This window comes from Stegodyphus dumicola, chromosome 12 (genome assembly GCF_044657685.1).
Source record: "Stegodyphus dumicola isolate Sdum_Otavi_A_Nest chromosome 12, ASM4465768v1".
Classification (NCBI taxonomy): Eukaryota; Metazoa; Arthropoda; class Arachnida; order Araneae; family Eresidae; genus Stegodyphus; species Stegodyphus dumicola.
In genome coordinates, this window is record NC_140779.1 from 120,777,576 (window position 1) to 120,793,568 (window position 15,993).

The 15,993-nt window shown below is 35.1% G+C and overlaps 1 protein-coding gene across 1 annotated transcript in view; it reads right to left on the bottom strand.

Annotated features, from left to right (window-relative positions):
- The window catches only part of LOC118184806 (carboxypeptidase B-like), a 57,509-nt gene extending 45,444 nt beyond the window's left edge, over positions 1–12,065 (bottom strand). The window contains exons 1-3 of the mRNA XM_035354533.2: positions 11,844–12,065; positions 7,407–7,488; positions 409–545 (exon numbers count right to left, since the gene is read on the bottom strand). Of these exons, the coding sequence (XP_035210424.1) occupies positions 409–545; positions 7,407–7,488; positions 11,844–11,935 (311 nt within the window). The 5' untranslated portion in view covers positions 11,936–12,065. The remainder of the gene's footprint in view (positions 1–408; positions 546–7,406; positions 7,489–11,843) is intronic.
- Positions 12,066–15,993: the final 3,928 nt, after the last annotated feature.

The window sequence follows — 15,993 nt, forward strand, 5'->3', positions numbered from 1 at the left end:
TTTTGGTTTGGCGCGATTGGCGCCGTCTCTTGTGGTCGACGGGATTTTTCGTAAGTACCAAAAATTATCTCTCTTTTCTGAGAAATTAGCGTTCAGTCACTCGGAAAAGTGAATCCTTTCTTTGAATGAGTTTGAGAACGAATAGCACGTCTATTGTAAAGTAAATGTATGAGTGAAGACACAGCGTCACAAAATGTGTGTAGGTCAAAATCTTAATAATTTTTTTTTTTTTTTTTGAGAGAGAGGTTTGCGCTTTTAGTTCCTACGAGCATTTATTTTAACCAATTACATACAAACTACAATTATGTAGAATCTGGGCTATGTGATGTCTTATGAGCTCTTTGTAAAACATGATCTTTCATAAAACAAAAATGGTGAAGATTGAAACGCTAAAATGAAAATTCTAACCTTCCCAAATCTTGTATGAGGACTTTGTAAGGTATTCGAATATTGTTTAAGCTCCGGCACAGTCTTCTCTTGGCTTCAGGTGTTACCATAACATCCGCTGAGTTGTTGACTGCCGTAGATCGCAACCAAAAGTCCAGCTGTTGCCAGAGGGGGAAAAAAAGTAAATAAGCATTTAAAGCAAATTATCTGCAGTAGTCTATGTCTTACACAATCATCTTATACAATTGATATGGAACTTGTTTGTGAACGTGGCGTTTAGATAATTTCAATCAGGTATTAAAAGCTTTTCCCTATCCTTAAACAGAGTTCGAAAATATGGCTTCAAACAGGTAGTAACCTTCAATAACAACGTATCGTAGAAAATACCTTCACTAACAACAGTTTTCAAAATGCAGTCGAAAATTTGATGAAAACAGCTTTATCATTGTCCCTGGTTTGTTTTTTTAAATAATTAAACATAACTTTTATAAGATCCGCAATGCACCAAAAACCAGCTAATGAAAATTTGTTGTAAGCTTCAAAAGATTACATGATCCTTACCACAATCTGCAGAGATATACTCAGTTAATATTTTCAAGGGTTCAGTTATGAGATGGTGGTGTAGTGGTGTATTTAATTATGGCAAAGCACACTAGGCTATCTGCCTAAGGGGAGGGATGCCTTCGTGGAGGACTTTCTACGGGAAACTGGCTCGCATATACGTTACACATGGGGAAAACTACGAAAACACCCATGCAGCCAGCCCGTTCGCGGGATTCGAACCTCGGACCGAACTACCAGTGTTCAGCGACTTTACCGTTCGGCCGCTGTCAGCTATGAAATGAATAACTATATTAACAGATTTACTTAAAGCTTAATTTACTTAATTCGCAGCCACTATTCTCTAAACTAGCAACTTCTGTTTCGTGCTTGCTCCCCATATTTATTCAAAAAGTGCTTTTAATTTAGATTGATAATAAACCTAAAATACAGAATAATTCACCTCAGTTCTAAATTTAAATATCATGAATTTTACTCAAATTTTTTTAGGCACAATGACCTTGTAAAAAGTTATACTTTTAATTTGCAGAATATTCTCACCCAGAGACCTGAAGCCGTTTTCATAAAACTCTCTACCCTATTTTCAGAAACTCGAAGTTACATCATGGAAAATTCATGGGCCCTCTCTTTCTGAATGTTACTAGTGGTTTTAAGTACAGTGTCTAACACATACGCTGTGGTGTAGCGTCTAGCCCTAGTATGGTTTATGCTTCACGCATGCGCAATGACAAGTTTCGTTGGCGTTATACAGAACTGACGATGTATCATGAGATTGGCAGTTAAAGACATGTTGTTATTCTGCTAAATTTTCTCACGTTGCAGAAGTTAAGCTTGAATAAGAATCTTGAAGCGTTGAAGAAGTTAAGCAGTTACTGATTTTTTATATTTAGCGTGATTAGTATAAAAGGTAATTTTGTATGTTTGAAATGTTTGAAGACTTATTTTCGATTATCTTTTGGATTACCACTAAGGTAAGGTAATGTAATCAAGAATACGAAAAGAAAGAATCAAAGTATGTTGTTTTGCTGAATGCCTGTTAAAAGATGAACTTTTATGATGACTATAAATATGAAATAAAAAAACGAATTTGTAAAATGAGTTAAATTAAGTGATTATGTTAAGCTCTCAAGAATGATTTGCCTAGGATGTGACATGCCTTTGTAGAAAGCTTGAATTTGAAAAGAAATTTTATGTGTGTGTATTTAATTATGGCAAAGCACACTGGGGCTATCTGCCTAATGGGAGGGACGCCTTCGTGGAGGACTTTCTAAGGGAAACTGGCTCGTATACACGTTACACATGGGGAAAACCACGAAAACACCCATGCAGCCAGCCCGTTCGCGGGATTCGAACCTCGGACCGAACTACCAGTGTTCAGCGACTTTACCGCTCGGCCGCTGGTGGGCCCAAGAAATTTTATGATAACAGTAAATATAAGATGAAATATCAAACAAAAATACATTTGGAAATAAATGTAAAATACGGTTAAGTTAATTGATTATTACACGTTACAAAAACCTACAGCATTAATTTAAGCAGTTCATAAACATCAACACGAGTGAAAAAAGAATAAAGTCTATTTCCCCATACGCGTTTTCTAAGTCCCCAGTAAATAACTGCTCGCATAATTGGGCACAAAGTAAACAAATTTCACACATTCCGCGTCACTTCACTTACGCATCGCTGAAGTCTGAATTGTAAATTCATCGCCAAGCCAAACGTGCATAGATGTTCTTTGGCCAAGCGACGAAGGTTACCATGCTGAAAATATGCCTGTTGCGTATGCGTGAAGCATAAACAATGCTAGGGCTAAACGCTACTTACGCTGTGGTGGATGCCAGCGTTACTTAGCTTAGCTGTCTCTGTCTCTTGGTATTATCTCTAAGCAAGAATGGGAAATACGTCGCCGCGAGTGGCTAAGCGTCCCTGAAGAGGGTAAATGTTTTTTCTAGGGTAGAACTGAAGTCTGCTGTGTAGAAACAAATTATCATACAAAACAAAAGCGGGCTTCGGCTTAAGTTGTCGATATAGGCATCTGTTTTCTGGGGCGAGTGTTGACTAGCTATTCAAAATGCCTAAACAGTCCCTTAACACCACTTTTAACGTGATAGGGCTTGCGAACGCTGCAGTGGGCATGGTTTGCAAGCCCTGTGCGTTGATATATTGCAGTCTCAATGTATTTCTCTACCTAGTAGGGCTCTTTTTTTGCATTGCGGGACGCGACGCCTTGATGCTTGTGATGCCATTTTTCTATAGGCGGACAGAGATGCGTGTTCGTATTACGTCCATGATGATGAATGCCGTGACTTTGATAGCTAATCAGCACTCGCATCAGGAAAGATATCGTAATATCGGTAGCATAAGTCGTAGCGCGTTTTTGGCTCTGCGGTACCATGTTTGATTTCCGCACAGCAGACCGCAGTTTGACCTCCAAGAACATCTATCATCTTCAAGGACACCAAGACTCTTTCAACTGAAAGCCGTTACAACCGTTTTCGGTGGTAACACTAAGCTCCGCACTTCCCGACTTTCGTAACAGATGGAGCTACAGGACTGTGGCAAACATGCCACTGCCAGGAATTGCTTCATTGATGACACGAACGTGACAAGAATTTGCACCTCTACCCATCTGGGAACCATTAATATTACATGGCCAGACATAATTTGCTTTAAAAATCTCTAGATCCGCTATACACACTTTATTCAAATGTAAATTGTAAGAAAACTGAACCGGTGCGCATGAAATCAAAACTTTCATAATGAAATTCTGTAGTGTAAGGGGCTAATACCTTCTTATTTGAGGTACACTGTGCGGGAGGGGGGAGAGGGGAAAGGCAGTTTTTATATCTCCCGTTCTACTGGACCGATTGATAAAATTCAAATTGCGTTTTTCATGTCTCGAAAGCGCGACTTAGGATATATATTAGATTTATATATAGCACTATTCTAACATAGATATTTTGACACAAAATCGGACTTTTTCTGAAATAACGTACCAATTATTTTCCATATTTTGATTCTACGACTCAAATTATGCTTACATACTAAAGTTTGTAAAATTTGGTGCGAAATTTACGAAGAAATTCAGAAATTTATATTTGTGCTTTTTTTTTTCAGTTTGCGCCAAGAATACTTCACTTGGCGAACTTCTTAATATATGGAAACCTATTTTTCTTTCTACATTGTGCGTGAGACGAAAAAAAAAGACACTTCGTTCTTTCTTTCAAATAACGTTCTTTATATTATAATTTTATCTTATTATTTTAAATATTTTTTCTTTTCGAATTTCATTTTAATTATTTAAGTTGCATGGTTTCTTTCAAATAACTGTTTTAAAAATTTCTATTTACTCATTCGAACTGCGTAGTTTACATAAAAGGTGTATCGTTTATTATTATTTTTCAAATAGTTTTCGTTATACTATATTTCTTAGTCATAGTTATTATTTTAGGTAATTATTGAATTTTTAGACTTTTATTTTAATTTTTTGTGTTGCGTTGTCTTTTCAGATAATTGTTTTAAAATTTTCTATTTATTGATTCGAACTGCGCATTTTAAATATATTCATTAACATAAATTTTCCAGAATTTGATTTTATTTATTTGAATCGCGTTTCTTTCGGAAGACTACTTTGTGACTCAGACTACGATACGTTCGAAAACTCCATATATTAAAAGAGAAAATACAGTGAAGCACAGTTAACACGCCTTTTAATGTTCCGTTCTGAAGAAATATATAGAGAAATGTATATTCGACATTTTAATTTAGGATGACTTGCGTACATTGCTTTAAAGAGCTTTATCATTGCACCCATTGCTTTACACAATTTTATCATCCTACATTTAATAATTTCTTAAAATGTTATTCATATTTTAGTCAAATATTTTATTTTTGGAAACGCAAGAAACAAATATCATAACATTTTAAAAAATGCTAAATTTTATGCAAAAATTAATTTTTTCTTCCTTATTTTCTTCTATTTATTCTTTCTTTTTTAGGCATTCTGCAATTATATTAAAAAGCATCCAACTTTTCGAAACATCTTGGTATTTCTGACATTAATTTTAGTTAAAGTTATCGCCTTCCATTTCAAAAGAGCCCACAAACGGCCGAGCGGTAAAGTCGATGAACACTGGTAGTTCGCTCTGGGGCTCGAATCCCGGCGAACGGGCTGATTGCAGGGACTTTTCGTGGTTTTTCTCATGTGTAACGTGTATACGAGCTGGTTTCCCTTAGAAAGTTTTTCACGAAGGCATCTCTACTTTTTTAGGCAGATAGCCCTGATTTGCCGTAACTTAACAATCCAATTCAATCAACTTCATCAGTATTTGGTCAGAGCCTTTATCAGTCTTTAGAGACTAGGCATTTTGAAAGCATGAGATGAAAGAAAAGACTGATTTCATCAAGAGGGAAAACGTCTTTAGATGATATACATATATGTCACTAGATAAATTCCTAAATCTTCAAATAATTCGACTCATAATTCATGCGATTTTCTAACATTTTACAGCTACAGCGTAATGTTTATATATTAAAATTTTCAAAGAATTTTAGCGATTCATATAGCTAATATTTGCAAGATATTTTTCTAAAATTATTTACCTTGTTTCTTCGAATTATTTACTTTACAATCTTTTAATTAAATCTATAATTATACAGATTCTTTTAATTAAATCTATGATTATACAGATTTAAATAAAAGTTGCCTTTCCACCTTTTTACAGCTAGAGCATAATATTTATATATTAAAATTTCAAAGAATTTTAGCGATTTATGTACCTAATATTTAAAATTTAATTAAATAACATAGTATTTCAGATGGTGAAACAAATCAATGTTTTTTTTACATAGTGTTTATATAACGCTACTGAAGCTCCTATAACGGCAAAAAGTAAAAATGAATTGTTCAATGTTTTCTTTGCTAAATTTTAACACCAATCAAATTACTTTATAAAATTTTCCCCTCTAATAGAAATCTTAAGATTTCAATGTTTTTATTGACTTTGTACTTTTCTTATGCTTGAGAATCCTATTTGATCCTTTCACATGAAAGAATAGAAAATTCTACGAAAATTAAATCTTCTCAACTTTTTTCGGAATTGTGAAATTCAGTACAAAAGCTTTATGCACTACTGCTATTTTGGCTCGAATATTTGCGAAGTATTGCATGCATATGTTAAAAATCAATTATTAGATAGGTAAAGAGCATCCAGAAGATAGCACAAGCGAATCTGTTTAACCCTTTATCATGATATCAAACTGAAATCTAATATCTGGTTTTCGTCGGGATATCTAAAATCTGAAAAACATGAATGGGTTTTGAGCATAATTTGAATACCTATTGACTATCTAAAATCTGCATGCGTTTCCGTGAAGATTCGATGCTGCACGAATAATTTTGATTTCCATTGAATATTTATAACGTCTAAACACAACATTCACTAAAAATATAGCTCCTGGACACTAAAAGGACTATTTGGAGCAAACTAAAATTTTTATTTTTAGCCCATTTACATCAACAGGATTTTGGAAAGATGTATGCAAAATGTTTTTCTAGATACAGATAAAAACTAATTATGATTATTATTATTCGAATGAACTTTTAAATAGTCTTTACTTAATTCAGAAGTTAAACAACAAAAATCAGCGTTATATTTACAAAATTTTCACAGGACTAGTTTCGATGGTTTTACCGAACCACCATCCTCAGCTGCAAAACCGCAAATGAACAAGATAGGAAATAATGATTAGATAAGATAAGAAAGCCTAGACAAGAATAAGCAAGTGGCGCTATCTGTTGGTGAAACCAGAACTAAAACACAATTTCATTAAAGGCCGAAGGCTAAGATGGATTGGAATTAGGATCGTTAACTAGAACAGAAAGATTTTTTTGAATGTGAAATGCCTCTAGAAAATCCAGTTCTCCAATGGAAGATGTTTTTTGAATAATTTTGGCAGCAGAAAAATTGAAAGTGTGGTTTTCGGACCAACAATGTTGAGCAACAGAAGACTTCTGTGTTTCCTTTTTTCTAACATATGCCTCATGTTCCTTGACGCGAAATTTTAAGGCTCTCTTAGTTTGGCCAATGTAAATTAAACCACACTGGCAAGGAATCCTATAAATACCCCAGGAATTCATATCCGGAATGGGGTCCTTGAGTATAGAACTCGGAATTTTATTGATGGGAGAATAAACGACCCGAAAGTTAAATTTCTGCAAAATATTTGCAACTTTATAGGTAATTGATGGAAAGAAGGGAATAACAACAGAATTTTTATAATCTCCTAAAACAAGAGTGTGCCTTTTAGTGTGTTGAGATGAGAATTTTTTTAACTGCTTGATTAATAATGTTGGGTGGAAAGCCCCTGTCAATAGCTATTGCTTTTAAATAATTTAGTTCTTCATCAAGGGCTAGTTTAGAGGAGCAAACTTGAAGAGCACGGAAAACTTTACTTACTCCATTGGATGCGTTTGCGTTCAGCTTGAGTAAATATTGAAGCTGGTGTTCTGTAGTAGGTGTGATGCGAAGTAAAGCATACCTGAAAAGGATAAAAAGGGAAAAAACACAGTTGAAAATTTTTGAATTAAATTAGGAAATTTCGTTTATTCTCTGGTCTTTGCAAAAATACTGGAAATAATATACCTATAAGTAACAAATTTCATCTCTTCCCTCGACCATAAACCTAAATAAATGATATCCCGTGAATTCCAAACTGTGTTTAATTAAGAAACTGAATTAATTTAATTCTGTTTTTATTTAAGAATCTATTTAACGGTGAATTTAAGAAATTCTTACTAACTTCAAAACCCACACCAAGTTCTACTTACCCCCTCCCCCCCCTTTTTTTTTTAAGTACTTCAGTGAAGATTTTCATTCACCGGGAACCATCCCGCCATAGCCTCTAAACCTAAAGAGCCATTGCATTCATCCTAGAACAGCTCTTTTAGAAAGAACTCATGAGGTTTTATTTTAACTAACCATTTAGCTTATTAATTTATGACGGTTATCTTATTTTCGCCACTTTCCATCAGAATGTAAATAAACAGTCTAACGTATACACCAGCTTCGAGTTCCAAAGTTTTCGGCAGCTTAAACTGAACTGTTTTCTTTTAATGTGTATTTCTGTTGTTGCATTAGCTTGCCGGCAAAGAGTTGCTTGCTGCGATTCTTCGCTAGTAATTAGCTGATGTTATGAATTACCTGCACTTTAATTTAGATCTCTGCTAAGAAGTTGTTATTTAGTCTGCAAGCTAGTGGAAATTTTGTTTCTGTTAATTTCAGTTTGTATAGCGGATGCAGTTTGTGGTCGACGTCTTAATAAATATTTTTCATTTTGGATATTTTATTTTGGTCGTGATACTTTTGGCTAAGAAGCCAGACGGAACAAAAAATCATTGAACAGGCTTTTACGGAAGCTTGGGTGAGCTGGAACTTTTCATTTATTAACTTAACAATATAAGCTGCTCCACTAGAAAAGCGATGCACTATTAAGACATTATCTCTGTGTCGGTGCGGTTGCTAGGACAGTCCGATTAAAGCAGTCTAGAGTATAAGGCAGATACACTTGAAACTAGGCCAACACTTCCGCATTACTACTGTGATTTAGATATTGCTAAATATGAGAACACTCGGGGAGGGACGTCCAAGACTCTTCCACCCCTCTCCACCTACCACCAGGGGCGTAGCTAGAGTTTCTAGCGCCCGGGAACAACTGAAGAATTTGCGCCCCTTTCAGTATGCCAGAAATGGAAAATATTTCATTAAAAAATTTCGTAGCATTAATTTGGCGCCCCTTGGATGCTGGGCCCGGGGACAGATGCCCCGCCTTGCCCCACCCTAGCTACGCCACTGCCTACCACTAATGTTTACCATTTCACTATACCGGCTGAGCACTGGACACAAGACTCTCTCAGGAACTTCCTCGCTCATAGGAAGAAGGAAGGGAGAAAGTACAATAGCAAATTTTCTTGCTCATGGGCCCTAGGTAGTAATCAGGCCCTGGTTGCCGAAGCATCTCGAAGGTAAAGTGTCTCATCTTATCCCATCACCCTTTGCCATTTTGTTTAGGACCTTATGGCAAGATTTCTTAAATTTAGACTCCTTAATGGAACTTTTCCAGGTTTACTGGAGCGCACTGTTAGCACTACACCCTCTGCATAGACGTATCATTTTTCTGTGTCATTGTTAGAGCTTAAAGAAAAATGAACAAAATTTCTAATAAACTATCTTTATTTATAAGAAACTAAGAATAGAGCACTTAAAAAATAATATTAAGTAAAATAATAAATTCCTTGAGAACGTAACTATGAAGGAAACCAAGGATTGTTTCATAAATGTTCGCATATAGCAACAGAGAGAATGTGCATGTCCTTCATTTCTGTGTCTGTGGTTAAGAAACTATATCTTGTTTATTCAAATTCACAAAAATTTACTTTACAGAACAATTACACTATGAAATATATTTAACGTTTATCAGATTAAAAATATTTACTTACAGTGAGTAAGAATATTGAAATTAGTAACCCATCTCATGAATTCTGCTCGAGAATTGAATGAGGGACTTTGTACGCTTTCTTGAAATGAATTATCAATTTAAGCTTGTTTCCTTCGCTGTAGCTTCAAGAATGCCTGCTCTTAAGTTAGACAGCCCTCGAATGCTTTGTCATAATAAGTAACTTAAAATATTTATTTATGTGTAGGAAATAGATAGCGGGGAGGGGGACGAATTCAAAGTCGTAGCCGAACAGAAATTTCAGATTATTCAGCATTTTTGAATTTTTATAATCACATCATAGTACAACTAAGTACTATTCTAGCCATTTATTAACACAAATTACTTTTTAAGGTGTCAAACTACGTCCCTCCCCCAACCCGCTAAAAAGCAAAGTACGGCTAGCTTCCAAATGCGTAAAAGTCGGATATAACGAGTTTTAAGGTTCTGTTCGACTAATTTTCATTTTTATTTTATTTCACCTTTGTATTTTTCACATTTTTCCCAGAATTCCCGCAACTTTCACCTGAAAAATGGCCAGCGTTGAAATTTATAAAGCATTTAAAGTAGAAATGATTATTCGCGAAATAATTTCGTCACTACACTGCGCATTTATTTCGCCGCATACTGGCTTAGATTCGCATGAGGGCGACCGAACTGGTTTACATTGTGTCTATGAGAGTTTGTTCTATGAGCCCCTGTTCATCATCGGTTGGACCAGGAAGGTAAGAATCTCCATGGTCCATGGATCTACCCAACCCATGGAGGTAAGATTCTCCGGTCTTACCTCCATGATTTGGGCAGTCTAGAAATTTGGTCGAAGTAGAGGCAAGTTTACAGCAACTGGTATAGAATGATGTCGCACTGGATACAAGGGAGACCGATATGCTCCGGAGCCCAGCCGTATTACATCATGCATTAACGCTACAGGTGGTTCAGTAGGGTACTAGAACCTCCAATAATCAGTAGTTTTTCCTGTAATAAATGATCCCTCGGTTTTGATTTTCTAATCGCATACATGAAATTTCGTTCGATTTTGACAATTCTTCTTAGTGAATAAATTTTTATGGGAATGAATGTACTTTCTGACAGCCAAAATGTTTTCGGAAATGCCTTCTTGTTCTTGTAAGGGCGAATAGCAATAAAATCCCGAAAAATCAACAAGTTTACAAGTTTCAGGCACCTTGGCGGAGTGAATTTTCTGAACCTTGCAGAGTTTGCTATAATACTGACCTGTAGAAAAGTGATCTCAAGATTCGAACTCAAATGTACACGTGTTTTCATTCAAGTTCCGAAATACAGGAAGAGAAAAAGTAAGCAGAAAGAATGACAATTATTTTAATTCAACATGCATGTTAAAACAAAAGTGTTAGCATTCTAGAGTTAAATAACAATGAAACGATATGATACATCAGATATCACAATATTCGCATCTGACCACGTGATTAGTATTTTTCTTTGTTTTAATATTCAGAACTTCTTTGTTCATAATATTCCGCAATTGGCTTCAATCCAATTGCGGTTTTCGTTGAATTTTGGATCTCATGCTGAGAAAGAAGTAAGAGCAATACAGAGTGACACCGGAAAACGAAACACATAAAAAATAAAAAGGAAACGTCCCAATTTCGGAAATAATTTTTTTCATGAAAAATAGTCTTAGAATTAACTTTCTTTCTTGTTCAACAGGTACTAAAAGAATATTAGTTTAAAATTCGGTGAATTTAAAATACATTTCCGAAGTTAACTGGATTAATACTAATGAATCAAGCCAAAACTTTATGGAGACAGAGAATAAATCATTTAGTAATGATTAAAGTTTAACTAGAACAAAATACAAATTATCACCATTCGTAACGTGGTTACCAGACAGTTTCCCTTAGAAAATTCTCCATGATACCATCCTTCTTCTTAGGCACATAACATTCGTGTGCTTTGCAATAACGAAATAAACCAAACCAAAATAAAATACAATGTGTGTTTGCTTAAATTAAAGTTTAGCAGGATACCGATAATATTTGATAGTGTTTCCTATTTTAAAAATTAATTCAAAAAGTCTCTAACTGATAAAAATATATTAACTTCGTTTTCGTTGTAGCGACCATTCGTTATGACGTTTTTTCCTGTAGAATCGTGAATTGTATGAAATATAAGCCATCGTGAATTGTATATAAGGCAATAAGGCATCGTGAATTGTATGAAAGATCTCAAATAGCTATCATTAGCATAATTATAACCATATGATCCAATTCGAGATGACTTTTCATTGGTGTGTTAATGATTTCTCAATTATTTATATTTGGATTTCAAAAGAATACGAGATTTTTAATAAAACTTATTTATACCTTAGTTTCAATAAAAGAACAGCATGTGGGAACGAACGAAAGAAAAAAAACTAAACTCACCCATCGTAAGACACAGATTCTTTCAGTGAAGAAGAAATGGTCGTTGTTAAAAATATGACAATGCAAAATGTAGGAAACACCTTGTTAAACATGGTAAAACAATCTCGTAATAATAAATATAAACCAGTGATTAATTACACCACAGTTACAACCTCAGTACACGCACCGAAGCCAAATACTTTCGATTGTATGATATCTGATACGAGAGCGCACCAATTACCGCTCTGCTCGCCTATTGCAACAGTCTGGGAAATGCAAACCACGTGTCTCTGAATAACACAGGCACAAAGGGGTAGAATTACCCCTTTGAAATTATTGAATTCACTTAAAAAAGAATGTCCATTCCCGGCACATTGTATTTTATGTTGCCAAAACAACACACAGAAATTTTCAGTTTTCTGTAACACGTCTGAAGGTAAACAATTAGTATATACTTCGACTAAATCGGAAATATAAAAAATTGTCAAATATAATATTTTAGTTTGTTTCCGTCTAAACTATTTAAAAGTTAATAACGGCAGAATTAGAAATTGCATTTCCTCTACGCTTCCAGTTGCTGTATTACCACAGGATATTTCCGGGGAAAGCATTTGAAACACTGTCCCTTAATATTTGATTTTGTTAATCTTAAGATAAGAAGATAAACGGATAACTGAAAGGATTTCCTTTGTCCTTTCAACTACCTATCTTCAAAATGTCAAATGTATACAGTGAGTATTGCCTTTGGATAAGAAGCGCCTTTATGTAGAGTTCAGCACCCACATAAAATGAAAATTCACTTCTCTGTAGTTGAGGATTAATCTCTGTATTTTTATATTTATTCGAGGCCGCCTATGAATGTAAATTGTCTGTCCCTGCATAGCAGGTAACGGGGCCCGCCAACGGCCGAGCTGTAAAGTCGTTGAACACTGGTAGTTCGGTTCGAGATTCGAATCCCGCGAACGGACTGGCTGCATGGGTATTTTCGTGTTTTCCCACACGTGTAACGTGTATACGAGCCAGTTTCCCTTAGAAAGTCCTCCACGAAGGCATATATCAGGCGGATAGCCCTCGAGGTTTTGCCGTAATCTCATAAAGCCAAACCATAGGAGGTTCGATGAGCTCCTATTAGGTGCCTCCATAACAAAATGATCATCACTTCTGGCCACCCTTTTCATTAATTAAAGGATAATTAATGACCACCATTAAAAACATTATTTGAGAACTGAGTGCTTTGACCGTCTACTCGATATCACCCTGATATTGCCTTAAATTTTCTGAGTATTTTAGTAGGTAATATACCACTAATGAATAATTACTTATCATTCAACATCCTAACAACAATTATTTTGTGAACTGATTTCAACACCAGCAGCGCCGATTGGTCCTCATTGGTTGACGTCACCTCCCTGCACGGTTAGTTCAAGCTTTCTAGCCTCTCAACTCAATTCGTGCTGCTATTTTTCACGGGCTCCGTGCGCCATTTTTTCTTAATTTTCGTATTTTTCTATAGTTGTTCTAGTTTTTTTCTATAGTTACTATATCTCCTGTGTTATATCTATAGTATCTAGTTATATCTTCTGTAGAGATTACTCAGCTAAACTACATGCTCATGCTTCATTCTCATGCTATGAATTCTGGGAAGTATTGGCCCGGCAATAAATACTCAGACGAACTCAAGCAGAATCGCAGTATATATGTAGTTGAACCAAGGAACATCTATGAATAAACAAAGAATATGTATTGTTAGATTGTACATGGATACTTGGAACATTTATGTACAATCTCACAATATACATTCTTTGTTTGAACAGCGCTTAGCAACAGGCTGCTCGAGGGCGGGGCCCTAACCCAAATCGAACAAAATTCAAATTTTATATATATAGGGAGAGAGAGAAATACAAATAATTTTTAAAAGAAAATTTATAATCCTTCCAAGAATTTTCGCGCATTTTACGCCAGTCATTAGTCCAAAGGGCCGGTAGCCCAGAGCGAATATTAATTTCGAAACGGCATTTTGCGTTGTTTCGCTATAAATGTCCGTTTCACTTTTTAAATTGTTGCCACCAAATATATTATCACCCTGTGTTATATTTAAAGAAATTAAATAATGAAGAATCTGCAGGAATGTATCTATTTTTCTCGCATTGTGAAAAAAACGGCGGTACCTATATAGTAAAATTTGATGGCTCTATAGAACTATCAAATTTTGAATAACGTAATCCTCCAACCAAACACGGGCACCTGACGCTCGAACTTCGAATTTGTTTTATTATCTATTTCATATTTTGTAAAACTTTCACGAATTTTTGATTAATAAACTCAACGATTTCAGGGCGAGCAATGGCAAAACTGTACGAAAAATAACATTTTTATCTCTAGCGCGCGAGACTGTCTACCGGACATTCTAAAAATATGCTGTATTTAAATATTTTGAGATATTGCTGTTGAATTGGATTTTATGTGGTTTAAGGGCGAAGAACATGATATTAAATAAAGAAAGAAATCACTCAAAACATTAAAAAAAGTCTCTTTGGGCGCAATATAAAATCTGAAATCTTTCAGATATTTTTGGTTGCTTTTTGTCTATTCCCTAATCAGTCACCTTATTTAGTGTATATTTTCTGGTTCTAAGACATTTTATTTCTTATTCTATTTCCCTTCTGTAATGATTCGTCTCATTCGTAATCGTTCTAAATTCGTTCCTTACGTAAGAACTGATTTTTGGGCAATTTCTAAGATCTTATCTATTTTAAACACGGTTGATTTATAATATGCATCTTAGTTTTTTCATTTTTAAAATATTTCTTTTATTTTCCAAGATAATTATTCATTTCGTAAACATTGTTTGAATTCTTTTACTTTGCTCTTATTTTATTTAATTTCGTGAGAAAGTTTCGTTTCACGGTTCAATATTTCATGTTAATTTTATTAATATTTTAATGTCATAATAATTCTTTTAATATTTAGTGTGTTAATTAATATTTTAATGACACATTATTGTCATTAAAATATTAATAATCGTTAGTCACGTCTTCTAAACAAATTCTTAGTAATCTGGAGACTTTGAAAAATCAGGCATTGCGTTTACAGGTGCTGTGAAAACAACTCATATTGATTGCATGCAGTTATGTACTAATAACAGACCTATTAGTGTGATTATCCGAGAAAGTTTTCTTTAGGAGAAAATTATCAGAAACCAAGGATGCCTGTCTTTTGAGATTAGGTTTCCTTTGGGCAGAGCGGAATCTGAAGAAACAATGTGGTTTTGTCTAGGGAGTTTCTGAAGTAATTTCAAATTTGAATTTAAATTCTAAGTTGAACATTTCTTGCTACTTCGTTCGTTGTTCTATTGAAAACAAGGATTTCTCCATCCACCTCAGACTTGAACGAGAAGTTTTTAAAATCCACACTAATGAAAATGTGCTCAAAGCTTTGACAATACAAACCTATAAATTCTTGATACCCGGAAAAAGAATGGTATACTGATAGTAGTGTGTACTGATGGTTCCAGAATGGGTGATCTCACTAATGCTGGTGCAGGTGTTTATTGTGAAGGTGCAGGTGTATTTCTGAAATTTAACTTTATTTTCTTTATACGCACCCATTGGCCCATGTGTAACTGCTGTTCACGGTGAGACTGCGGCCGCCCACGAAGCTGTGCTACAGCTACAGACTCGTCTGGGGCATTTTTCAAAGGTGTCTTCTTATCAGATTCCAGAGCCGCTCTTTAAGCTATTGATTTACAGACTGATTCCCGATTTCAGTTGTCGACTACTGTTTCCCCCTCCTTAACTGGCGCTCTAGCAATGACAAAGAAGTTGTATTTCAATGGCTTCCTGCCCATTGTCGAGCTCAGGGTAATGAAGCATAGCTTAATTTCTCGGCTAAGAAATGAGCTTCTGTCCTTCAAGCATCATACCTGGTCTCCCTTAGAATTCCATCAAATCAATTATTAGAAAAGCCCTCAGGAACTCGTTTTTCCAAGATCCTTGAAGTCACTGAATGGCCTAAAAAGAAATCTGTTGCATTGTTCCGGCTTATATCTAGCCATGACTGATTTCGTAAGCATCTCCAACACATCAGTGTCGCTCCTGACTCTCTCTGCCCCTAGAAACATCTTGAAGATGTAAAATATACAAAAATAGGACGGCTTTGCTCTTTGCGAAGC